General features: G+C 42.5%; 2 protein-coding genes across 2 annotated transcripts; both read left to right on the top strand.

The window, feature by feature from the left end:
- Positions 1 to 454: 454 nt before the first annotated feature.
- BTBD1 (BTB domain containing 1) lies at positions 455 to 14,929 on the top strand. The gene is made up of 8 exons (XM_035131924.3): positions 455 to 895; positions 4,878 to 5,034; positions 5,962 to 6,067; positions 6,613 to 6,810; positions 9,551 to 9,743; positions 12,442 to 12,529; positions 13,859 to 14,005; positions 14,242 to 14,929. The coding sequence occupies exons 1-8, from the start codon at positions 474 to 476 to the stop codon at positions 14,398 to 14,400; spliced, it is 1,470 nt and encodes a 489-aa protein (XP_034987815.2). The 5' UTR covers positions 455 to 473; the 3' UTR covers positions 14,401 to 14,929.
- Positions 14,930 to 18,964: 4,035 nt separating this feature from the next.
- C13H15orf40 (chromosome 13 C15orf40 homolog) lies at positions 18,965 to 26,231 on the top strand. The gene is made up of 4 exons (XM_035130783.3): positions 18,965 to 19,114; positions 21,668 to 21,794; positions 23,837 to 23,964; positions 25,742 to 26,231. Exons 1-4 carry the CDS (start codon positions 18,989 to 18,991, stop codon positions 25,832 to 25,834), a joined length of 474 nt encoding a protein of 157 aa, XP_034986674.1. The 5' UTR covers positions 18,965 to 18,988; the 3' UTR covers positions 25,835 to 26,231.
- The last annotated feature ends 1,240 nt before the right edge of the window (positions 26,232 to 27,471 follow it).

Raw genomic sequence — 27,471 nt, 5'->3', positions numbered from 1 at the left:
GGCGGAAGATGCTCCCATTTGACTCCCAGCTTGGAAAAGTGTCAGGCTACCAGTGGATTAGTTCGCAGGGCCCCCACTGGCAATATGGGAATAATGACTAGGGACGGGCATGACTTCTTTTTATTAACACTGAGGAACCAGAAATTAAAATCAAAAATAAAACAAAACCTGAATAGAAATGTGCAGAAACTCTCCACTGGGCATCTCTGTTGATTTCTGCGGAATACAAACGCCGCCCCCCCCCCTAAGTGAACCACGAAACGACCCACCCGCACAATGGAATGCTTCTCTCCCATTTTATCTCTGAGTTATGCGCAGGCGCTTTCAAGCTTTCGCCTCGGGCGCACCAAGTCCGGGTGTGCGTCGCCGCGCTGCCTACGTAGTGCCGCGCCGGCGCAGCTTGAAGGAAGCGGCCGCCCATTGTGAGCCAAGAGGCCGCGAGTGCGCGTGCGCCAGCCTGAGGAGGGTTCGCGATGGCGGCGGCCGCGGGCGGCCCTGAGGCGGCGGCAGCAGCGGCGGGACCCTCGGAGGCGGCGGCGGCCGGCGTCGCCGTGGCGGCCTCCTCGTCGTCGTCGCCGGCCGTGGCCCCCGTGGTGGTGCAGCGCGAGCCGGTGTACAACTGGCAGGCCACGAAGCGGTCTCTGCGGGAGCGATTCGCCTTCCTCTTCGCCAACGAGCTGCTGAGCGACGTGCGGTTCGTGGTGGGCAAAGGCGGGCCGAGGGCCGGAGGAGGAGGCGCGCCCGGGCCGGGCCAGCAACGCATCCCCGCGCACCGCTTCGTCCTAGCCGCCGGCAGCGCCGTCTTCGACGCCATGTTCAACGGCGGCATGGCCACCACCTCGGCCGAGATCGAGCTGCCCGACGTGGAGCCCGCCGCTTTCCTCGCCCTGCTCAGGTCCGTCGAGGAGGAGGAGGAAGGAAGGGTGGGTCGCCTCCGCAGCGCGACGGCGGTGGCTGCTGGATAGACGCTCCGTGCACGACACATTGTCAAGATGTGGCCACGTCCACACCATCGTTCGAAGCGCTATGATACCGCTTTAAAACAGTCCTGGCTTCTCCCCAAAGAATTGTGGGGCTGTAGTTTGCTAAGGGTGCCGAAAGCTCTTAGGAGAAACCCCCCTCCCTCCATCAGCTGGATAGGTCAGTGGGTTAGAGGTAAAAGGTAAAGGACCCCTGGATGGTTCCAGTGCTCATCTCGCTTTCAGGCCGAGGGAGCCGGCGTTTGTCCACAGATAGCTTTCTGGGTCATGTGGCCAGCATGACTAAACCGCTTCTGGCACAACGGAACACTGTGATGGAAACCAGAGCAATGGAAACTCCGTTTACCTTCCCGCCATAGCAGTACCTATTTATCTACTTGCACTGGCGTGGTTTCGAACTGCTAGGTTGACAGGAGCTGTGACAACAGAGTAACAGGAGCGCACCCCATCATGGGGATTCGAACCGCCGACCTTCTGATCAGCAAACCCAAGAGGCTCAGTGGTTTAGCCCACCGCCACCCACATCCCTAGTGGGTTAGAGCATGGTGCTGACAAGGTCACAGATTCACTCCCCATGTGGAATGGCTGCATATTCCTGCTTTGCTGGGAGTTGGACTAGATCAGTCCTCAGCAAGGTTATCCGGCCATGGGCCGGATCATTCTCATAGACACCTGTGGGCTGGACGGGCATAGCGTGACACCAGAAATGGTGTCTGCGCATGTCCGCTGCACCGGAAATTGCACCTGCGCAGAAGCATTTCCGGCGCCGCTCGGCAAGTCCCCTCACTGCGCTGCGGCGGTTTAGCACAGCGCGGGGGGGGGGACTCCCGAGCGGCTAGAAATGACCTCTGTGGGCCGCATCCGGGCCACGGTTGCCGACCTCTGGACTAGATGATGATGATGATGATAATAAATTTATTATTTAAATCCTGCCCTTCTGTCTGGGTTTCCCCAGCCACTCTGGGCAGCTTCCAACAGAATATTAAAAACAAGATAAAACATAAAACAGGGTCCGCTAACAACGCTCAGTGCCCTTAACAAACTACAGTTACTAGGATTCTTCATGAGGGTCGCCATGACTGTTTAAGGTGGCATAGTGCTTTAAATTTGTGGTGTGGGTGTTGCCTTAGGTGGCTATAAAAATGGGTTTGGACAGCCAGTTGTTTGTGGCTAGCATGATGGCTCTATGTTTCCCAGTATTGGACACAGTATGCTTCTGACTACCAGTTGGCGAAGAACAACAATGGGAGGGCTATTAATCCAGTAGGACCCTTTTCATGTTTTTATGGTGCTAAATTTATATTTTATAGTATTTTACGCCTGTAAAAATAAATAGCATGTTTTATTGAATAATTTATATTTGCTCATGGTTATTTTATATAGACATTTACATCCCAGCTTGCTTGCGTCTATGCAGTTCTTAGAGTGGTTGAGTACAGTATATAGATTACCCTTGTGTAATCAACAAAAGTAGCTGGACTGCCATAAGCTATACCATACCATATACCTCCTATACCATAAGTATAGGAGGGAGTGGAAACTGTCCTTTCTAGAGCAGCATTTTAAGAAAACAAGAACAATCCTACCCTGTTTCTCATATTTTAAGACATACCCATAAAATAAGCCATAGCAGGATTTTTAAGCATTCAAGGAATATAAGCCATACCCCGAAAAAAAGACATAGTGATAGGCGCAGCAGCAATGCCGGCCGCGGCAGGAGGAGGAAAAAAATAAGACATCCCTTGAAAATAAGCCATAGTGTGTTTTTTTGAGGAAAAAATAAGTATAAGACATGTCTTATAATATGAGAAACACGGTATTGGATCAGACCAAAGGACCAACTTGTCCAGCATCCTGTTTTCCACCTTGGCCAACCAACTGCCTTTGGGAAGCCCACAAAGCAGAGGTGTGAACAGAACCGTACAGTACTTGTCTCCTCACTTGTGAGTGACAACAACTAACATTCAGATGCATACCTCCTCTGATACTTGAAGGAATATACAGCTGCCATAACTTGTAAGCTATTACCCTTAATGAATTTGTCTACTTCCCCATTTAAAACCATTTAAGTTGGTGGCCCTAACTATATCTTAAGGTAGCTAATTCCATAGTTTAACTTTCTGCATATTTTTTTCTAAGCTGGATGTGATAGAGGGGTTTTTCTTCCTCTGACGGCTTGCTTGATTTGCATTATTGGGTGCAAAAGAGGGATAGAGTCTTCCATCCCACCTCTGTCACTGCACTTGGAACTCCTTGTCACCTGTGACCATCAAGGGACCACTTAAATTCAAGACTGGCATATAAATAAATGATATGAATAAACAAATATAACCTGGTCTGTGGAATGTGACCTTGGAGGCTGTGGCACAGATTTTGATTTCCTGAAAGACCCACTGGTCAGTGGCTTAGTGAGGGAAGATTTGAACCAGGGGCTTACTTTGTTGGGTTTTTATTCACTTAATTATGCCAATTATGGCAATCCTGGAATTGCTGCTTCCAAATATTGTGTAAAAAGTCATGCTGCATAAGGTTTAGTGTACACTCCCTCTGTGAGTGCATTGACAGATCTATTGGTGAAGTCTCACTCCCTGATTGGAAGACATGTATAGAGGTCTTGTGGTGTCAAGCAACTGGCAGTGCTTGTTCTCTGCACAAGATGGTATTGCAATCTTGAGTTTTTTCTTTTGCATGGCAGAGAGAATTGTCTAGTGCCTGACTTTCTATGTTAACTACTCATTCAAACCAGTTATTGTGGATGAGAGAGTTTTGGTATGGATTTTGAATAGAACATAGATTTGGGTGTGGAGATGCTGCTCTGGTGTGTATGATCTGGAAGATGCAGCCTTAGAGCCCAAGATGAAAATAGTTAGAAGTCAAAATACTTGAATCTGAGTTTGTATCTGGTCAGTAACAAAGAAGCTCTGAACTATTCTTCTAGGAATGTAGTATTTCTTGTCTGGTTTTGCATCGTAAGGCAATCACTGACCTTTCAAGTTTGTAAAGCTGCTGACTTTCTGCAGATAGGCAAGATTGCCCGTTAATATTTGGGGTAGGATTGCCTGTCATATGCTGTAGAACCAGCTCTGCAGAACAAAGGATACTAGGATCTTGAGCGACCTGCAGCTCAGTGCTGTGTGTATGTACTTCAAAGTAAGTTCAGTGGGTCTTTCAAGTTATAAAGGGTGGCTGCCTTAATTGTCATCAAGCACTGCTGCTGACAGTGTTTGGGTTTGGTGGCTGTCCTTTGAATAGCACCTTAAGGTGCTAGCTGTTAGAGTACGCAAGTCCACAACACAGTATGCACAGCTTCTATGGGGGACCAGCAACAGAGACTCCCCCAAAGACCTTTGTGTCAGGAATATAAGGGCTCAGACGGTCCTTAAAATATCCTGGACCCAGATTGTTAAGGGTCCTTACCCTTGAACCTGGTCTGGTAATATATGGGCAGCCATTGCTAGCTTTTAAGTAATATGCTGGCAGTAGTCTGTCCCCGTCATTTTGTTTAACAGTACTTTTATTCACAAATAGTTACCAGGACACATTATACAGCTTATTATCAGTAGACATAATAGAAGAAGAATAAAGTCCTAGGATTTGTTTTGACTTCGGGCTTTAATTTTTTGAATTTAATTTTTATGTAGCTGTTACATTTCAGTACAGTAATTACATTGAATATCTCTTAACACCCTATTTTAAATAGGAATGTACAATAAAACTGAAGTGTATCACCATGTTTTACATACAACTTAAAGTTGCTTGAAACTGACAATTATCTCTATTGACTGTTCTGCTTCTAAATGGGTAGGTACTCCTCCACTAAAGTTAGCTATTGGAAGGAAAGGTATTAATGGGCATATATTAGATAGTTCTCATAACTTTCTCTTCTTTGATTCCCAGGTTTTTGTATTCAGATGAAGTTCAGATTGGTCCTGAAACCGTTATGACCACTCTCTACACAGCCAAGAAGTATGCTGTCCCAGCCTTAGAAGCTCATTGTGTTGAATTTCTCACTAAGCACCTTCGGGCAGACAATGCCTTTATGCTGCTTACTCAGGTAACCTGCTGACTTGCATACTTGATGAGCTAACTGGAAATATGTGTCTGTTACTTCCCTAATTGCATAGATCTGGGCATGTCTTACTTAAAAATATGTACGTAGTAAAGCAGTTGTGAATGAATATGGAAGTTATGATAACTCACACATTTGAGTAAGGCTTCCTGCTCATGATCTTGATTCAGCCTGTGTTTGTGTGTGTGTGTTGTGAACAACACTGTGGAAAGACAACTTGCTTAGCATTCAGGACTATTTTATAAATATAGCATGAGCTAGTGATCAGTTGTTAGCTTTTCATCTTTTGTTATCGTAGGAAAATGAAGTGAAGCTTGGTGGTTTCTGATATTCAGTGTTATCAGCCTGTGGTGTGTAAGAATCAAATTCATCCTTCTATAACTTTTATGAGTTATAATGTTTAACAGTTCTTAAAGATTGGTGCCTATCAGGCACTGTTCCATTAGACTCACTGAAAATTAAGCATGCATAGGATTCTGTGCATGCCCCAGAGCTAGTGCAGAGACACTTCTAAGTGCAGTGAAGGCCTGGGAGCTGGTAGGGAAATCTTTTCCACCTTAATTGTTACTATTTTTTTCCCATCACCCACAGTTAAGGCTGCTTAGGGTAACCAATTGCTAAGGGTTTGAACCCAGCGCATAACCAAAAATTTAAACTGGTATTAAATGGGAGCCCTGATTAGTCATGCTGTGTCGCTGTTGATAGAAGTAAGGTGCGCAACGATTGGAGGTAGCAAATGGGAGTTTTGTGTACAAAACATATTTATGTTGGAAGCAGCAATGTGAAATTAAGGTTGCTTTTGTAGAAATGGTTTTTCATTATTTTATGTTGGGAACTGTTTCTATTAGCTGTCAAGCCTATCCTGCAATACAGAATCTGCAAAATAATTCTAAGTAAATCTCTCTTGCATAGGCTCGTTTATTTGATGAACCGCAACTAGCCAGTCTCTGTCTTGACACAATAGACAAAAGTACTATGGATGCAATAAGTGCAGAAGGGTTCACAGATATTGATATAGGTAAGTAGCCCTCTGATCATTGATGTTCTTTTTGAACGACTAGGCTGAGAACTTACCTGATAGTATTTTTGCTATCCCTTCTCACATGTTGATCCAGAAAGATCCACATTCTTTGTTAATGGGAGATTTTAGTTGGCCTTTTACCTTACCAAGCTAGCCTGATTGTCTTGACCACTTTAGGGGAGATTAGTACTAGATTTTGCACTCCAACTTAATGCACATTCCCATTGAGTTTCTTTTTGATTAGGTCCTACGTAATTTGTGTGTGTGTGGAGGGGGTATTTTTATTGTTTGTTATTATGTGCATTTTTTTTGTTTTTATATTGTAAACTGCCCTGTAATCTTCAGGTGATGGACAGCACACTTTTTTAAAAAAAAGGTTTGTCAACTTTTTGTCAAATTAATTTAAGGAGTATAGGCTATGATAGCTAGTTTATGTAGTAACTTTAAAAGGCATTTAATAGCAATGAATTTTCTGGGCAGAAGTGGGCAGGGGACGGAGTCCTCAGTTTGCAAGTAACTTGATTCTTCTTCTTCTTCTTCAGACACTTTGTGTGCAGTATTGGAAAGAGACACACTAAGTATTCGTGAAAGTAGACTTTTTGGAGCTGTTGTTCGCTGGGCTGAAGCAGAATGTCAAAGACAGCAATTGCCCGTCACATCTGCAAATAAGCAGAAAGTGCTTGGCAAAGCTCTCTCCTTAATCCGCTTTCCATTGATGACGATTGAAGAGTTTGCAGCAGGTAACTGTATGGCTGGCTTCATTGTTGCAAAAAGTGGAAAGGTTCTCTACCTAAGCTTTTAGACATAATGTCCAAAATACAGGTGAAACTCAGAAAATTAGTATATCGTCGAAAAGTGCATTTATTTCAGTAATGCAACTTTTTATTTTTATTTTTACAAATGCTTTCTTTTGGAAATTCCACAGTAATAAAACCATTAGTTACAATAATGCAAAAATAAACATCGCTATTACATTTCGTTAATTACATTCCATTTATAATTGACCCGCCTAACGACAAATAATTACAATTACAACAAATAAAAGCTTGACATATCTTGCTTTGCATGTCATGCATCTATCTCATATATTGGTTTCACCTTTTAAGTTGTGTTACTGAAATAAATGCACTCTAATTTTCCGAGTTTCACCTGTATGTGCTAAGGTTCCAGTTCTGTTGGCCCTTTTACTAGAGATTAAATCATATACCAGTGGTACCTCTAGTTACGAACTTAATTTGTTCCGGAGGTCTGTTCTTAACCTGAAAATGTTCTTAACTAGAGGCGTGCTTTCACTAATGGGGCCTCTTGCTGCTGCTGCGCCGCTGGCACACCATTTCCGTTCTCATCCTGGGGCAAAGTTCTCAACTCGAGGTAACCCTTCCAGGTTAGCGGGGTTTCTAACCTGAAGCATTTGTAACCTGAGGCGTTTGTAACTCAAGGTACCACTGTATGTTTAACAACATGGTCATTGGCATGAGAAAAGTAGCAAGAAAACAATACAGTACATTTTGTTTTCTCAGAAATCTGACTTTCTTGTATTTTTATGATGCTTTTGCAGCTTGATCCAATGATGTTTATGTTGAAATAAGCCTTGTTGTTCTCAAGAAGACCTGCTTCTCAGAAAATCTGCATAAGTCTGCAGCTTTATTTTCCAATTTTTGTTAAATCATTTTTATAATGCTGCTCATTCATTTTTCGTTTAATCCCTGCAGTTAAGATTTTAGCTACCAATAATGAGAACTGCCTATGAGAACAGTTATCCTCAATTAATTCAATCATTTTTATAGTAGAAGACAAAATTTGTTCCTCATTGACAGGCCGTCTGCTTTCAAAAATGGGAAGGGTCTCTTGTAGGAGGGAAAGCAAATGTCTGCGTTATATCCGTGTTTCTCCGAAAATAAGCCATAGTGATAGGCAGTTTAACCTTGTAGGTTAAACTGTACCATACTTAATAAAAAAATAAGACATCCCCTGAAAATAAGCCACCGTGGTTTTTTTTTTTTTTGAGGAAAAATAAATATAAGACGTCTTATTTTTGGAGAAACACGGTAGTTAGATCCTGTAAAAAAAGGAAAGTAGCTTGCACTAAAAGATATAAACCATCCACAGATAATGGCTTATTTAAAGCTACAGTCCTGTATTTAACCTACCTGAGATCGAGTCTCATTGAACTTTGTAGAACTTCTTGTACAAGACAATTTACTCATGTCAGAGGTTAAACATTGGATGAAGCACTTAAAAATAAATCAGTTGGCTTCATGTGTAACTTTGTTTTCACTTGGGATATTTGCCTTAGGCACAACAAGGGACCATAATTATGATGTTTCAGTTTTTAAAAAAAACATGTTTCAGGGTTGTTGTTTTTTTTAAAAAAAACACACCTTGGATTTAAATTTACATGTATTTAATTTTATATATTGTAATATATAACTTTGTGTTTTATATTTCTGATTTAACTGGTTGAGAATCATATATAAAACTAAACGCCTGGTTTTACCTATTTGACAAATCACACTGCTAAAATGGTTCTTTTGTGTGTGTGTGTCTGCAATATACAAACCAGTTAAACCAGAATAATTAAGTGTTTCATCCTGTTTAAGCCTATTGCCAATGGCAAATTTGGCAGCGTGAACACACATCTATAGACCATATATCATGGAAAATAATCACTCATAATACAAATCTTAATTGCCAAGCTACTACTAGTACAAATAGTTCTCGAGTCTAACCTGTGTGTTGTGGAAGAAGTCTTACTCAGTAAAGCTACTGTGGCTAACACCACATATTTCAGACTAGCTGAGGTGGACATTCAAACCTTTTATCCCAATGCTTATATTAATTTTATCTTAAAGAACATTACAGCTTATGCTACCAGATAACAAGCTTGACTCACAAGCTACTTTTTTGTTGGAGTATTTGGATTTTGTCAGCCTTCTCTTATAGGTATTTCTCCTTTTATAGCCCAGATATACAGGTGAAACTCGGAAAATTAGAATAACGTCAAAAAGTGCATTTCAGTAATGCAACTTTTTATTTTTTATTTTTCTTTTAATTTTAAAAAAATGCTTTCTTTTGGAAATTCCACAGTAATAAAACAAATAGTTACAATAATACAAAAATAAACAAAAGTAAGCATCGCTATTACATTTCATTAATTACATTTCATTTATAATTGACCCGCCTAACGACAAATAATTACAATTACAACAAATAAAGGCTTGACACATCTTGCTTTGCATGTCATGCATATATCGGTTTCACCTTTTAAGTTGCGTTACTGAAATAAATGCACTTTTCAACGATACTCTTAATTTTCTGAGTTTCACCTGTAGTTAATTGAAGTTAAACATCTACAATCTAGCAGTGGGATAGCTGTATTTAAATAGGCTTATAAAGTAATAGTTGCCTCAAGAACATTTCTCAACAGGCCTCCTAGTATATAGAATATATTCAGCTCAGTTGCACTGCCTTTTTTTCCAGGTCCTGCTCAGTCTGGAATTTTGTCAGATCGGGAAGTAGTAAATCTCTTTCTGCATTTTACAGTCAACCCTAAGCCTAGAGTTGACTATATTGACCGACCAAGATGCTGTCTTAGAGGAAAGGAATGCAGCATAAATCGATTCCAGCAAGTGGAGAGCCGCTGGGGTTACAGTGGAACAAGTGACAGGATCAGGTATTGGTCCATTTTCAGGGGAACTCATGTGGTTAGCCTATCACAATTAGGAGAAACCTTCCAAAATATTATTGCTCAGTTAGCAACTTAGTAGCTGGCCATGAAGGCATGTATTTTCCCTGCCATCATAGACACATTAAAGAAGAAAGCATGGCTAAGGATGCTTGTTCTGCTGTTTGGCTTTTCACACAGTTTTGGATAACTCCCGTAGGGAATCGTATGGCAGCACGTTGGTGCTCAAATAAACACACACTGGGCTATGACATGGAAGGTTTCTCTTGTGGCTTTGGGATTGCATGGAGACTAGGTAAAAGGTGCACTGTTCTGCCTATAATAAATGTTCTTATTGGGTGTAAACACTGGCTGATAGGTTTGGGATCAAATTCATTAAGGCTGTGTACACGTAGTTTTGTTGGCCCTTAGTCTGATTCAATAGATTATTACAGTGGTGCCTCCGGTTGTGGACGGGATCCGTTCTGGAGGTCCGGATGTATTCCGAAGTTTCAGCAAACGGAGGTGCCGCTTCTGCGCACACATGCGGCGTGCAAAAGTGCTTCTGTGCATGTGTACAGCGCGTAGAGAACTTCTGTGCATGCGCAAGCGGTGAAACCCAGAAATATACTTCCAGGTTTGCCGCTTTCACAATACGAAGCCGAGGGTCTACTGCAGGCATCCCCAAACTTCGGCCCTCCAGATGTTTTGGACTACAATTCCCATCATCCCTAACCACTGGTTCTGTTAGCTAGGGATCATGGGAGTTTTAGGCCAAAACATCTGGAGGGCTGCAGTTTGGGGATGCCTGGTCTACTGTATTTGACACTTGGTTTGTTCAATATATATTTACTTGATGGAGGCTGGGATCTAAAGAGCTACTAGGGAAAACATTTTTTTGCTTTGAAAGCTGATGAGCCTACCCTGCAAAATACCATACCACAAGGAGCTGTTGAAATTACCCTCAGTTTCAAAAGCAGCTTGCCATGTGGCATGGGTGGTTGCTGTTAAAAAAGGAAAAAGAAAGCCCAGTGCCTCCCTTGGGTGCATAGAACTGGTAATACAACTCTCTGAATCCTGGCCCAGGTGCTTACAAAAACACGGTGAGGTCTTCTTCAGAAGAGACTGCTTGAAGCTTAATGTTCAGCACACTATGGATGCTGTTGCACCATATGCTCTTGTGTGTTGACTTATAGTATTTCACTAAAGATAATGGACATCGGTTAAATAATTCTTGTATAAAAGAGCATTAAAAGAAGGGCCAAAGCTTCTAGCATTTAGGCAAGATCAAGAGGTTGCTTACAATACAATTACAATTGTATTGTACAACTAGTGTATTTCAGCCCGTTCAATAACGGGCGCTAGAACATCCTGGGGTTCGGAGAAGCACTTGCGCAGCGCTTCTCCGAACCCTGGGACCTGTCCTTGCTGTCGGCGGCAGGGGGACAGGAACGGAGGAGAAGAAAGCGCTGCTTTCTCCTCCATTCCTCTCCCCAAGCCGCGGACAGGAAGGAGGCATCCTGGGGTTCGGAGAAGCACTTGCGCAGCGCTTCTCCAAACCCTGGGACCTGTCCTTGCTGTCCCCAAGCCGCGGACAGGAAGGAGGCATTCTGGGGTTCGGAGAAGCGCTTGCGTAGCGCTTCTCTGAACCCCGGGACCTGTCCTTGCTGGACGCACACACGTGCGCGCTCCCCCCCCCCGCCAACGCTCAGTCCAGCCAGGAGCGGCGGTTGGCAGCCGCAGGGAAACGGTAGGTGGGGGGGAGAGCGCACGTGTGTGTGCGTCCAGTCTCTGCTGTCCAATCCCTGTGTCCCTGGGGCCCATGCGCAGTAACCCAGGGACACACGGGAAAACTGGACGCAGAGACACTTGGACTTTATTATATAGCATACAATTAAGTACCATAAGATGGGATTTTTTTCCCCTTTTTATTATTGTTCCAGTGTTGATTTTGTTAATTTGTATTGGGAGGAGTTTGTTTTATACAGACAAATTACTATTAGAAATGTTGTTTAAATGTTTGTGCAAGTCACCTTGGGTCTTGTTTTGAGAAAGGAGTCTAAGAAATGTAAATAATAATGATAGCAGACATTGGAATAAAACAGCTCCTGAATTGAATCACTAACACACACACCCCAACTGATAAAACTACTAGCAGCAAATCAAATAGTTCCTATTCTTCTTTTTAAAGTAGTCTATATTGCCCTCTGAATCCCTGATGAAATAAGCATTTTAACTTTATTTTCAGAAGATGAGAACAGAACTGACTTCACAAGTCTTTCTGGGGAGGGGATTCAGAAGGGGAGGGAGTCCTGCTGAGGGGATTCTGCCCCTTGTCCCTACTTGTCAGACAAACAGAAGCCTGAGCTGATCTCTTCTGGAGATCTTGGTGTATGATGAAGCTGGTGAGGGAGAAGAAAATCTGTTAGGTAAATATGGTCTCGTTTGACGGCATAGGTATCTTTTTAAGCATGTGGTAGAACTGGAATTTGTACACTTCTAGCTTATTTCTGTGCAAAATAAAGGTAGAAATAAATGTAGTTTATTCAACCCTTATTTGGAAATTTTAACACTAGTCAATTACATTTTTCTCTTCATATTTCAAATACATATACTTCCCTTTATTGTCTATGGGTTCACGAAGAGTCAGACATGACTAAATGACTAAACAACAACAACAACTAATTCTTTATTTTCTCTTTTTAAGGTTCACAGTTAATAGAAGGATTTCGATAGTGGGATTTGGATTGTATGGATCTATTCATGGACCCACAGATTACCAAGTTAATATACAGGTACCATCATGCTTTCTACGTGATTAATGAGTGACACATTTTCCTTTGACACCAAAATATGTAAATAGTTCATTAATTTAACTAAATTGGCCAGGGATAGTCTGTTCAGAGTTGCATCATTTTAGGATATTGGATCAGTAGATTACTGAGGCAGGGTTTCTTATTTATGGTCCCATGGAACTGGCTTTCCATTCAAACTTGCCATGTTGGAACTTGCTTGTGGAAGACACACACCAACACACTTTGAGTATTGCTACCTTGATATATCTGGAGTGTTTCAAGGGGAATACTACCTAAATTACTGAACTCTGTGTGAATTACGTTTTCAGATCTTCTGTTAAGGTACTACAGGGCTTCTGAAGAAAAAAATGTGCTTGGCAAAAAAATTGTATGCCAGTACTTGAATAAATAGTTATCAAGAAATCCAGACTATTTTAATGGATGACTTTCAAAAGCACTTATTATTATTATTATTTCAAAAGCAATTACTGGTATTTATCATCATCATCCACATCATATTATAATTATTTATTAAATTTGTATACCACCCTTCCTCCATAGATCTCAGGGTGGTTCACAACATAAAATTACAATATGAAAATCACAAAACAGATAGTAAAAATAAAAACAGCAACAAACCAATAATCTCCCTCCCACAACACATTGACAAGGGTATTGGATGTCAATCAGCCGAAGGCCTGGTTGAAAAGGAATATTTTCACCTGGCACCTAAAGGTGTATAATGAGGGTGCCAGCTGAACCTCCCTGGAAAGAACATTCCACAAATGGGGAGCCATCACAGAAAATGCCCGTTCTCATGATGCCAACCTACAGATCTCTTGTGGAGGAGTCACATGATGAAGGGCCTCAGAGGATGATCTCAGGTTCATATGGAGACCTGGTGGTATAATGGCAATGTAGACACTTCACAATTCTGATTGGGGAAGGCATTCCAAAGACAAAGCAAAACCCCTTTTGTCTTACCTATGACAGAAGGAGCATCTGAGGAAGAGCTTCTGAAATTGGTTTTGATTGCTTTGAACTATGCCCTGAAACAATTAGTATAGATCCTGTACTAGATTGTGTATTAATTACAGGTGCCAATTAGAGCCCCAATTTAAGAATTATGGGTTGTGAAAGCTTTGCTTGTTGAAGCCCCAAGCTGTGGTTTCAGTTTTAGCCAGAAGCTGTAAGAGTGAAACAGGTTCCAGTGGCAAAAATCAGGTTCTGGTCATCTTAATAAATAATGTGTAGGAAGTGGTTTCCAAAACAAACAAAAAATCACAGGGTGTTTTCTGTTTTATTTCTTGTCATGCTGTCTTACTGCAGATAATTGAATATGAGAAAAATCAGACGCTAGGGCAGAATGACACTGGATTTAGCTGTGACGGAACTGCCAATACCTTCAGAGTGATGTTCAAAGAACCTATAGAGATTCTGCCAACTGTGTGTTACACTGCTTGTGCAACCCTAAAAGTAAGATGTTCTCAATTATTTTGTAAATACTTTAAACATGAGCGATGAGAGAACTGGACTGTGTGTATTATGTGTGGCTTATATAATATAAGCCTCTTCATTACTAAAATGAATAATCTCTGCTGTAGCATATATTTCTTGGTATTGTAATTCTTTGCCACTAATTTACTTTACTGCTTATTTATAAAGTATTGTAAAGAAGAAGGGAATAAACTTACCTTGTTATTATTCTTTAGGGCCCTGATTCTCATTATGGCACAAAGGGATTGAAGAAAGTAATCCACGAGTCCCCCACTTCAAGCAAAACCTGCTTTTTCTTTTTTAGTTCACCGGGTAACAACAATGGTACATCAATAGAGGATGGGCAAATACCAGAAATAATATTTTATACGTAACTTCAAATAACTGAGAAGTAAAACTTTGCATTGACTCATGATAAAAAGGACAGATGGAAGATACAGAATACTGTGAAGCATTGTAAATACATAATCTCAGATGCGTTATGATGATACTGAAGTATTGTACATGGAAGGTACTAAAACCTAGTATTCACTACTTCCAGTACCTGTATTCTTACCTGTACATAAGTATTTAACTTGATCACTTTAAATATACTACCATTATTACCTGAAAGCTGGAGCAGAGTATTTGTATTTTTTCCTGAAATATACGTGTTGCAAATGATATATCATTGGTGGATGGTATGATTGCGTTCCTGCACAATACGCCAGCCACATTAAACTGAAATTGCATTCTTAAAACTGAATACTTATGAAGAGAAGCCGAATTAAGGTTGATACAAATTGCCTCTGTAATTGTACTCAGTACTGTGTACCAAAAATTAAATCAGTTTTGCTGGGGAAATGTTATTCAGAAGTCAGTTGTACGAAGCTATCCTTGAAATAAAGTTAAGAGTGGAAGCAATTTTGTATAGTCCCGGAATACAGTACGTTACTTAAAAATAAATCTTGAACACTTTAAACTTACTTGTTCGTACAAATGCAAACAAACTGAGTAGTTCAGTAAATATATAAAGGGGTAATTAAGAATAATGTTTAAAGTAGCCTAGCCATATATTTGTAAGTATTAAAGATACTGGCTAGGTTCCAAAGGATCAGAATGCTTAGTCTCCCAATGAAAGTTGTTGTTCAAAACATCTGGAGGGGACTAGGTTGGCAAAGGATGGTGTACAGGTGGAATATCCCATAGAAAATCATGCAAGGCCATTTTAAGAGTCTGAAATGCTACAACTCAAACCCGGTGAGGTATAGTTGTTTGCTAGGATCTGAAAAGCTTGTCATTTAAATCCTTACTTTGTATTGCAAAATCTATGGTACTTTAAAAGTACCATTGTGCTGAGTAATGGGCCTTTTTCATAGGTAAAAAGGAACAGGATTGCAAAGTTCCCCTGGCCTCAAAAACTAGTTCCATGGTGATTTGGCTCCACGTTGTTGATTGGAATCTGCTGTCACAGCAGCATTTTTCAAAGCTGCTTTGATCATTAATGCATGCCTCTACACCAGGCATCCCCAAACTTCGGCCCTCCAGATGTTTTGGACTACAATTCCCATCTTCCCTGACCACTGGTTCTGTTAGCTAGGGATCATGGGAGTTGTAGGCCAAAACATCTGGAGGGCCGCAGTTTGGGGATGCCTGCTCTACACATCCAGTGAGCTATGGATCAGGCTAGTGAAAAAGAGAGAGGTAACTTCATCTTTGAGATCTCATTGAAAATGTGCCACAAATGTCTGTGATGCATACCTCACTGCGTGGAACTTTAGTGAAGCAAGCAGATGCTGTATTACATATCACAAGTGTCTGAAATGCTGCATTTTCTGTCGAGGTGGTTAGTATAAAGGTAAAGGACCCCTGACAGTTAAGTCCAGTTGCAGACGACTCGGGGGTTGCAGCACTCATCTCGCTTTACAGGCCGAGGGAGCCGGCGTTTGCAGAGTTTTTCCAGGTCATGTGGCCAGCATGACTAAGCCGTTTCTGGCGCAGCGGAACACCAAAACCAGAGCAGCACACAGAAACACCATTTACCTTCCTGCCAGAGCAGTACCTATTTATCTACTTGCACTTTTGGCATGCTTTCGAACTGCTAGGTTGGCAGGAGCTGGGACCAAGCAATGGGAGCTCACCCCGTCACTGGGATTTGAACTGCCGACCTTCTGATCGGCAAGCCCAAGAGGCTCAGTGGTTTAGACCACTCACCTGTGTCCCTGAGGTGGTTAGTACCATATAATAATAATAATAATAATAATAATAATATTTTATTATTTATACCCCGCCCATCTGGCTGGGTTTCCCCAGCCACTCTGGGCGGCTTCCAACAAAACATTAAAATACAGAAATCCATCAAACATTAAAAGCTTCCCTAAACAGGGCTGCCTTGAGATGCCTTCTAAAGGTCTGGTAATTGTTGTTCTCTTTGACCTCTGGTGGGAGGGCATTCCACAGGGTGGGTGCCACTACCGAGAAGGCCCTCTGCCTGATTCCCTGTAACTTGGCTTCTCGTAGCGAGGGAACCACCGGAAGACCCTCGGCGCTGGACCTCAGTGTCCGGGCAGAACGATGGGGGTGGAGACGCTCCTTCAGATATACTGGACTGAGGCCATTTAGGGCTTTAAAGGTCAACACCAACACTTTGAATTGTGCTCGGAACATAGCTGCCAAGTTTTCGCTTTTCTCGCGAGGAAGCCTATTCAGCATAAGGGAAAATCCCTGTAAAAAAGGGATAACTTGGCAGCTATGGCTCGGAAACGTGTGAAAAGTGTCAGCCCTAGAAAAAAATGTTTGTGTGCCTGGATTTATGACTAAATCACATGTGACCTTTTACCATAAACATTACAGTACCCAATTGTGGAAGCTAAGCAAGATTGGGCCGGGTTAGGACTTGAATGGGTTGGGAGACTGAATGCTTCTCATCACCTTGTGCCTAGACCCTTAGAATGTTTTGCCACAGGATAGAAAACACGTCCTCCATCGGCCCCATCAAGCATTGTGAAGGAAGCTGGGAGTTGCAGGCCAATAACATTAGGTAGACCATGGGTTCCATTTCTTTCTGGTTTACACCTTATGTTTTTAAGATCATGGCTTGGCTTGCATATCACGCTAACTCAAGCCTTGCAGGAGAGAAGCTTGCAACTACTTTGCTCCTCCTCCCTGGTTATTCTTGCCCCCATGCTACTCTGTACTATGATAAGGTTTGGCTTTGAGCATGGTGGTGCAATGCGCAGGCCAAGGGCCGCATGCAGCCTTCAAGGCTTTTTTTTGTGTGGCCATCAACCACATTTGACTCCCCCCCCCCCCCGCCCTTACACTGCCTTCCCAAAGTCAGGTAATTGGGGTCCTGGACTTTGGGAAGGAGGCATGGGGCTCTGATAGGGTCCTAGACTCCTCCCACCTCCTTCCCCCCATAGCCTAGTTAGCATTTCCTCAGCTTTGGGAAGAAGATGGAAGGGCTCTTAGGACCCTGCTGGAGCCTGGCCTCGCTCCCCTTTCTCCATGACAAGGCAGTGTGTGGCCCCACTGTGTTGAGGTACTCTTGCAGCCCATTTGCTTTGAAAAGTTGGACTGCCCTGGCTTAAGTATTGCCCAAACTGGGACTTATGCTAAAGCTGCCTCCCAGACTTAATTTGCAACCAATGTTTCTTAGTCTGGAGAGAGAGAGACCAGGTTCAACAGTGTGGGGGGGGGAGGTAGGTGTAAACGGCTGTGAGCTCCACTAGCTACTGCACTGATGCCAAGTGCAGGATGAACAAACTAGGCTACTGCCTCTTCTTGAAGGAACTGGTGTTTTAAGCAGCAAAGGATCGGGGGTTTGGGGGAAGGGGGGGGACAATAAATCTACAGTGCCAGAGAATTTGAGACATTATTGGAAGATAGCGTTTAGATCACATTCTGGAAGATGGCATGAAACGCTCTGATATTTGTATAAAGGGCTTTTAAAAAGTTATTGTTTTCATTTTACAGTTAAAACAATAGATAATAATCTACTTAAGTGCCAAATGCACATTTAGTTTTGACTCTCCACACCCCCTGCCCCCGCTTTCCATGGTTCACGCCATTATTTTCTTTTCTGCTACATATTCTAATGAATCCCTATCTTTTCATTTCCTCATTTTTATATCTCAATAATTGCTACTGCTGAATTTACTCTGTTACTGTTAACTTTTTAATACACTTGCAATAATTTTCCAATCTCTCTCTCTCTAAAATAATGATCTCTTATTCTGTTGGTCAACCTTGCCATTTCTACACATTCTATTAGCTTCATCTGCCATTCTTCCTTTGTTGGTATTTTTATTATTATTTATATTTTATTAATAATAATATTGAGGTGTTTTCAATTAAAAGAAATAAAGTGATACAGTGGGGAAAAGGAAAAGTGAGGGGGAGAAAAAAGAACAACATATATATTATACATACATACATATATATACATATATAGACACACAATGCTATATAAGATGCTCCCATACATTTTTATATAAATTAATAAATTGTTATTATCTGTAATACTTATGTCTTGTTATTGTGTCCTCTTTCTACTCCTGGGCATATACCACATGCAAAGGACTTTTACCCTTTTTACCCTTGAGCTAGATGACCCTGTGTCCCTTCCAACTGTACGATTCCATGAGAGGAAGGGGGCGGGAAATGCCCATTTCTGCATCAGTACGAAATGCCCTCCTTTTCACCTGGCCAACCAGCGCCCACAAAGTCTGAACAAAATAGAAAAAATCCTTCCAGTAGCACCTTAGAGACCAACTAAGTTTGTCATTGGTATGAGCTTTCCTGTGCATGCACACTTCTTCAGATACCTTAAGTCTCCGTCGTTGTCTCCATCTGGACAGCTGCAGCACAAGGAGAGCACAAAGAAACCCGCCGTTTAAGAGCCTGCATATCACTCTAGCCTTTTTCTTCTTCTTAGCTCTACGAGGAGAAAGAGCTGCTGTTGCCGGAAGTGATGTGCGGGGAATGGCTGGGTTGGCCCTTCTCGCTTCCCGTCGGGGTTCGCGTTCGTGGAAACTTCCCTGGGCTGCTGCGGCCGGTGGGCTGAGGGGATACGGAGGCAGCGGCGGCGGCAGCGTCATGCCTAAGAAGGTCGGTCGGGGGGCGGCGGAGAGCGCGGAGGCTCTGAGCTTTCAGACTAGCCGCCGCCCTGAGAGTCCGATATGTAAAAGACGTCGCGTCCCTCCAATGAGCTCCAGGGGGCGCACGTGGTTCTCCCCCTTCCTCAGTCCAAGCCTCACAACGACCCTGTGAGGTAGGCTAGGCAGAGAGCGAGGCAGGGACTGGGCCAAGGCGGTGCAGTGAGCTTCGTGGCCTCCCAGGGCTTAGTAGTGCAACTCTCGCCTTAGATAGGGCTGCCATACGTCCTGGTTTCCCAGGACATGTCCTGCAATTCGCCTCCGAAAATGGAGTCCTGAATTATTTTCGGAAACCGGGCAAATCAACATATATAAAAATCATTAATAATAATAATATACATACACCATCCCAGACCCGAAGGTCTCAGGGCAGTTCACAGAACAACAAATGTCCTGGAAAACCTGCAACAGGGGTTAAATTGTGCCAAAAACGCATTAAAAAAGCTCCAAAACTAAAAAATTCTTTTTTTGTGTGCGTGCGTATAATTTTTATTAAATTTTCTGCTTTGCAATTTAGAATATTCGTTTAAACAACCTTAAAATGTCAGTGACTTCCCTTCTCTTTCCATGATTCATTTTGCATACCATAAATCCCTGGATATTTTACATAAACTAAACCGTCCAGTATCCCATTATTACATCCATCAAAACTTGTTTACACTGTTGAATTTATCTTAATGCTGCCAACGTTTTCAAGTGTACACAATTTCCCCCCATATATTCAATAAACATTTTCCAATCTTCTTCAAATGTATGTTCTGTATGTTAGGTCCGCAAGCTGCACATATTCCAGCAGTTTAAGTTGCCATTCTTCTTTAGTTGGGACCTTGCTCGTTTTCCATTTTTGGGCTAACAAAACACGGGCCGCATTAGTGGCATACATAAATAACATTTTTTGACACATCAAAAATTATTGTAGCTTTTATGGGGAAAAAACTTCAACAACTGGTTCCTCTAAAACACACACACACAAACACAGCTCAAAAACTTTGGGGGGGGGGGCGCTCAACAATTCTGTCCTGATTTTCACTTTGGGAGATATGGCAACCCTATCTTAGAATTACAGAATTATTAGACAGAGTAATATTGTAGCACGATAGAGACAAATAAATAATATTGTGGCATGAGCTCATCAGACGCATACAGGCATGCATGCCTAATTTTATTTGTATGCCGCTTTTCCATAGTTACGACCCTGCTCAAGGCGGCTTGCAACATTGGGGGGGGGGGATCGCATAACTGCAAACGTAACAAAATAAGTAAATAAAACCCGTAAAGCGCACGACCAAATTGAATGATTTCCACGTAAATTATAACTAGTTCTTTTTTATATATATAAAAAATCAATAACAGCAACAACCCCCCTCCCCCATCCCTTGCAACAGCCTAGAAGTTGTAAGCAGTTAGGTCAGAGCAGGCTTCCTCAACCTCGGTCCTCCATATGCTTTTGGCCTACAACTCCCATGATCCTTAGCTAGCAGGACCAGTGGTCAGGGATGATGGGAATTGTAGTCTCAAAACATCTGGAGGGCTGAGGTTGAGGAAGCCTGGGTCAGAGGGAAATGAAATGCCAAAAGGGCGAGTGGCGGGCAATTCCGTTAGATCCAGAAAACTTAACAGAATTGTACATTCCAATAAACTTTTTAATGATTTGTCACTCTACTTTTTGCTTTTTGCTTCCCATTAGCTGCAGTTCTTAAAGCTTCCTCCCCTCACCACATCTTTATATACCTGCAAGTGAGGATTATGCTTCATGCGTCTAGTGGAGTGCAACCTAGTTCACCAAAGTTAACAAAACTTGTTATTCTGGAGGACTCTTGTTAACTTTGCTGTGACTGATGGATGCAGCTACCCCTCTGGAAATGGTTACAAAGGCTCTTGTGGAACATACCAGACAAAACAGATTTATGATAGCAGAAGCCAGTTCTCACAGCCAGTCAGCACCTGAAATTAGGAGATAATTTGAATGTTTAGCTTCTTACCTGGGGTTTGGATATCTAGAACTACTTATTTTCTTTAAACCTGCCCTCCTTGTGTTTGTGAACTTTTGGGTGGAGATACATTTGGCAGAGATGAGTTAATTCCTTTGAAACTTTTTGCAAGCCATTTGATTCAGCAGTCTTAATATCGTAGTTGTTTCAGATATGCTTGTTGCCTTTCAAGGCAGCCTTTACAAGGCAGCATATGTTATAGCAATGTTCATAGCTGCCAAGTTTTCCCTTTTCTCGCGAGGAAGCCTATTCAGCATAAGGGAAAATCCCTTTAAAAAAGGGATAACTTGGCAGCTATGAATGTTTTGTTTTTAAAATGACATTAAAGTATACAATAAAATTCAAATCACAGTGATACAGCCTGTTTAAAAGTTTACTGTGCAATAAAATTCAGTAAAAATTAACAAAACCTATAAAATAAAATATTTACATTAAAAGCAAACATGAGGCTTTTTCAACTTTGCTTTACCTGCCTGAACTCTCTGGCTCATCATGTTTCTCTGTTCTGTTTTAAGGGGAAAGCACAGAGTAAGGATATAGTAAAGTCTTCGGTTCCTTCAGGCCCTGTGGCAACAGATAAAAGCGGCTCTGTTACCATCTCTGTCCATGCCAAACCTGGCTCCAAACAAAATGCTGTAACAGGTACTGTATGTTGGAAGTTGGAGGGAATAATGTTTTTAATTACTTTTTATTGGAAATTTTCTATGTGCAAATCCTGGCTGGGTTGGTTCCTGGAAGAGGCAGAAAACTCCTAGAACTTAGATGTAGCCTGGATGCAAAAGCTCTCTCAGCTGCCAGTACTCAGCAACTCATCCGAGGGTCCATTTATTGGAAAAGAAGGAATGGGAGGGTGAGCTGCCTTAGAGCTGTTACATGTGTTAAAGGGAGTAGAAAAGCACGATAAAAATTCTCATTTCCCCCCATATTTTTTGTATGATAAAGTATGTGAAGCTAATGAAAACAACACATCCACAAAACAGCACTAAAGGCTTCTACGTAAACTAGGATAAAACAAAATGAATCAGCATGGTTTAAAAGCTTGGGGAAATGAAAATGTTTATGCCTGGTGCCAAATGAGATTAAAGTTGATGCTAGGCTAACCTCTTTGGCAAAGGCATCCCAAAGATGGGTTGCCATTGCTGAATAGGTTTCCCCCCTAGTAGCCAACACACTTCACATAGTGGGGCACCCTGAGAAAAACCTCTGACGATGCCTTCAGTTTATGGGTAGATACCCCAGATTCAAGCTGTAAAGGACTTCAAAGGTAAAAATTAGTACTTTGAATTGGGTCTGGAAACGGACGTGAGTGTCAGTGCAGTGGACAAATCTCCACTATACAGTGGACGCTCGGGTTGCGAACGTGATCCATGCGGGAGGCATGTTCGCAACCCACAGCGTTCGCAACCCGCAGCACTGCGCCTGCACATACGCGGGTCGCAATTTGGTGCTTCTGCCCACGCGCAAAGCGCGATTTAGCACTTCTGTGCGAGCTCCAAAACCCAGAAGTAACCCATTCGGGTACTTCCAGGTTCGGCGCAGGACGCAACCTGAAAAGACGCAACCTGAAGCGCCTGTAACCCGAGGTATGACTAATATGATCAGTCCCAGTTAGTAATCTAGGAGGTCTGTTCTGAAGTAACTGCAGGTTCCAGATTATCTTCAGAGGACAGCCCCATGTAGAATGCATTACAGTAGCCTAACCTTGAAGCTGCCCGAGCATGGATCACTGGTCAGCCTATTTCAGCCTAGGTAGGGATATAGCAGGTGAACCAGCCTAAACTGGTAAAAGGCTTTCCGGGTTGCAACCTTCTTCACGGGGAGTGTAATTTGGCCCGAAACAGGGTGAACTCCACTCATCTAGTGTTTTATCTGGGTAAAACCTTTAAGCTTATTAGCACTTACAGTATTCAGTCCATAAACCATAGTCAATGCCAGTTGCTGGGGAACAAAAGTAGAGAGAAGATCACTGTTATGTTCATGTAGGCTTCCTGGCTGTTTGAACACTGTGAGAACAGGATACTGTAGCAGATGGGCCTTTGGCCTGATTCAGCAGGGCTCATCCCAGTATCTCAGTCAATGCCTGTGAGGGACAAGAGATACCGGGAGGTCCCTCCCATCTTAAGTTCCAGCCCATCCCCAAGCGCTGGGGAGAGCAGGGAGAGCTCTGCCTCCAGCGGAGAATCAGGAAGTGGTGTCCGAGGCTCAGGCAAGGTTGCGGAGCCAATGACCCAGGTGGGACAGGAAGGGGGGAGAGCCCGGGGGGAAGGCCAATTCCCCCAACTCCGGAATTACGCAGAAAACGTAGGGGGAAGAGGCTGGGTCTCCCAAAGCTTCTTTGCTGGAAGAAAACGCGCCAATCCCCATTCGGAGGTACTGACACCTGATCGTAAGCATGTATATAGATCGTTCTGAGCACTGTAAATAATCAGCACTTAATAAAAGTCTAAAAGGACTATGCTGCAGGAGTCGTTACTCTAGAGTAGCCACATCAGCCCCTCTGACAATGCCGATTTAGCACTTCAACTTGTTTGCAAAAGATCACCAGATGACCTCACTCGCGAGCTTCATGTTGATGGCATATGAAAGTGTGGGATTAAGTTTCAAAAGAAGCGTTTTATGGTTTGAACGTTACAGAAAGCTTAATGAGTATCTGAGTAATAAAAGCCTTAAAATACTCGTTGCAGATGTGACGACAGATGCAGTCGGTGTGGCCATTGCTGCTCCTCCATCCGAAGGGGAGGCCAACGCAGAGCTATGTCGCTACCTCTCTAAGGTCCTCGAGGTTAAGAAGAGCGAGGTTGTGTTGGAGAAGGTACTAAGCCTTCTATTCCATTCTCTGTTTTTTTTTTAATATGTTGTATTTGGGACTGTCGCGGTCACTCTGACCTGCACACCACCCCCGGACGTTTGACGGTCTATTGATGATGTGCCAACGACAAACTAAATACTTTCAGTCACTCACACACCTCAGACCAGGATATTGTAAAGTAAAACAAGATGGTTTATTGTATGTTCTTAAGCGTATTGGTTACTGTACAAAACTTAAACGGTTTCAAATCACAGATGGTTCCTATACCGGCCTATTACCTCTAAATATGAATTACCGGCCTATTACCTCTAAATATAACTAATAATAATTATCACTAATCTCATAACACTGTATCCTGTCTGACTATCTCACTATCTAACAGCCACCTCAATAATAACCAGCTCTTATCTTCACACCAACTCTAACCTGACTGACTTCAACCAACAACTCCCTTCAACAACCCCTACTGACTCCAGGGGTGGGGTTTTTATACTCCCCCAGAGCCCTTCCCCCTGGGTTCTTAGAGTTCTATTAGGATTAACCCTCTATAACCTGGCTAACTTTAAGGCTGATCGCTACAGGGACTCTTGAAACTTATTCATGCTGATTAACCTTGGCAGGTAACTTTTGCCAACTTTCATTTTACCAGCATGGCGAACGCTGCAAAGGGTTGTCTTGAAGGACTAGAAATGGCTGTCTAACCACAGGCCTGGGAAGAGATGTTGATGGACATAGAAGAGGAGGAGATATGATAGCCATTTTCAAATATCTAAAGGGTTGTCACATGAAAGATGTCACAAGCTTGTTTTCTCCTGCTCCGGAGGGTAGAACACAAACCAATGGCTTCAAGTTACAAGAAAGGCAGTGTTAGAAACTGAGATATGAAAGCTAGGAGCTAAATGGCACCTTAAACCTAGGTTATGGGTGCAACAATGGAATGTCTAGGCGAACTTTTTTTTATATAACAAGAATTCAAAGCTGAAAATTAATGGACTGCAGCTAAAATATTATGTTCATTTTTCACATGGTCTAGTCCTTCCCCTGCCCACCCCTCTAATATTCTTAAGAGGGTCTTCAGAGAGTAGCTGGAAGTGGGGAGGCAGAAAGAGGTCCTCCTTTCCTTCCACTCTGCAGTTTTAATCTGAAATCTTAGGGGCAGTACTGTGCCCAGATCTTGGAAACCGCTCGCGCTAATGAAATTCCCTGTCTCAAAATGCGCCTAGAACAATGGGAGTTTCCAACACTGAAGAAAGGAGATTCAAACTGAACATCGAGAAGAACTTTCTGACAGTAAGAGCTGTTGGACAGTGGAATTGACTCCCTCAGAAGGTGATGGACTCTCCTTCATTGGAGGCCTTTAAACAAAGGTTGGATGACCATCTATCATGGACGTTTTAGCTGATATTCCTGCAAAGCAGGGGGGTTGACTAGATGACCCTCAATCCTCTCCAACTCTACAATTCTCTCTCCCATCAGCTCCAGCAAGCATGGCAAATGGTCAGGAATGACTGGGTTTGTAGTCCAATTCTCTGTTTATTATTGTCATTCTCATTAATTGATCCTTTAAATATTGAGCATAACATTTTAAAACTCATTAGGGAGTCCAGTGAGTGCCTGAGAGCAGCTGATGCTGTAGTGCTGCTATAGCTAAGCAGGCACAGAAACTTGGTCAGAAACTTGGATGGGAGATGACCAGGAGTCCCGTGTAGAAACGTTTTCAAAATATGCAGGTGTTAATGTGTGAAATCCTCTAAAGTTATTTGGTTATTTATCACAACAGGGAGGCAAATCTCGAGAAAAAGTAGTGAAGATTTTGGCACCAGTGACTCCCGATGAAGTTTTAGAGAAACTGAGAAAAGAAGCTGCCAGCTGAGACATTTCCAAAGCAACAAATGAGAAAAGTCGTCTCAGCAGGTCGTTTTGCTGAAGGTGAAGGACAAAGGTTATACACAGGAGAGCACATTTTAAAAGGTGGCAGAGAAGCTCAACGTGCCTCTGTAGACAACCGCAAAGATGAATTTAAGAGAGATCACAAGGTGTGGATACACTTAATGTCATAACACAAGGTACAAAAGCTAATGTTATTTGAGAGAGCCTCAGGACTCCCAAGACTTCATTAATTGGAAAAGATGAAAATTGTGGTATAACAGATATTATTTTATTGCCAGAATTTATATACTGCTTAATTGACGTAAACCTCTTAAGTGGCTTACATCGGACCATAGCAACTATTCATTAAAATCACCAATAAAAACAAATGTTAAAAACCAGCTGACATAGCATTGATGAGGATATAAATAAAACCAACAGTTTTTAAAGCAGATACACATAAAAAAATGATATTCAAATTACATGTCTGGGTAGACTCACCTAAAGTGTGTAGCAGGTGCTGAAATCAATACAGCGAAGGCACCTCTCTGACATCAATGGGCAGGGAGTTCTGAAGAGTAGGTGCTAGCAAACTGAAGGATCAGTGACTTGGAAATGCAGAACAAGCATTATGTGGCACTTGCAAAAGTGGCAGTTCTGCAAACAGAAGTGGGCAAATGAGCACATTGGGCAGTGCTCTCTTTTTTTATATGGGGGGGGGTGGGAGATGCCGGAACTCACCATGAAGTTGTTAAAGTAAGTGCCGGTACCATGTACCCTTGAGTACCCTGGGGGGAAGCACTGCATGCCGGGCAAGGCGATCCTTTTCGATGGGTCACTGCTGGAAGTTCTCCAAATAGCATTTTTTTAAAAAAACACACACACGCACGTGTGCCTGGAAGTAGATTACTGTTTTTGGAAGTGTTAAAATGTTGGACATTGTTGCCTGTGGTGTGTGCACTCAACCCAAGAGCGTCTCTAGAAAATAGGTTTTGCAGGTTGCCGTGGTTTAATAATTTGTAAAACCTGTTTAGCCAAAGTCCACAGTGGGTGAAAAATAAATGCATGACTACACCAAGGGGAACAAGGCTTCTGTCCATTCTGCTCGCAGATCCCTTAGAAATGATTATCTGCCTTCAAACTCGGTGCCTGGACAACATTTGGAAGACCCGTTTTGTTCTTGTGTTAGTAAAAATCTCTCTCCTGTAGTATATTAGTATACTTGCTGCCGTTTGCTATGCTTCATATCTGCATATGAGAAACCATTGCCAGTCTCTCACCTGTATCTATTGCAATGAAGATGGAACTGTATGAACTTTTTCTCCCTCTGCTGTTCCCCATCCACAAGCTAGGGAGAAACATCTCATAAGAGAATGCGAATTCTGATCTTGCTATGTTCTGCCTTTCCAGCTCTCCTTTGGAATTAATGTTTTCTGACTGCATGTTTCAAAACTGGGTTTTCTGGTTCTTTGCTTTCCCATCCTATTGGGTTTCCTGCCTTGTTACATGGCCAAGGGTGCCTTAGGTACTGAGGCGCTCATTTCAAAATACAGCAGGCCTGACACGCTGTCAGCTCGATGATTTGTGTCTGCCAGAGACTCCCACTTATACCACTGATTCCATGGTTTGTCAAATAGCAGT

This window comes from Zootoca vivipara, chromosome 13 (genome assembly GCF_965207765.1).
Source record: "Zootoca vivipara chromosome 13, rZooViv2.hap1.1, whole genome shotgun sequence".
In the NCBI taxonomy this organism is placed as follows: domain Eukaryota; kingdom Metazoa; phylum Chordata; class Lepidosauria; order Squamata; family Lacertidae; genus Zootoca; species Zootoca vivipara.
The sequence above is the reverse complement of the archived record's forward strand: the minus strand, read 5'-3'. Positions and strand labels throughout refer to the sequence as shown.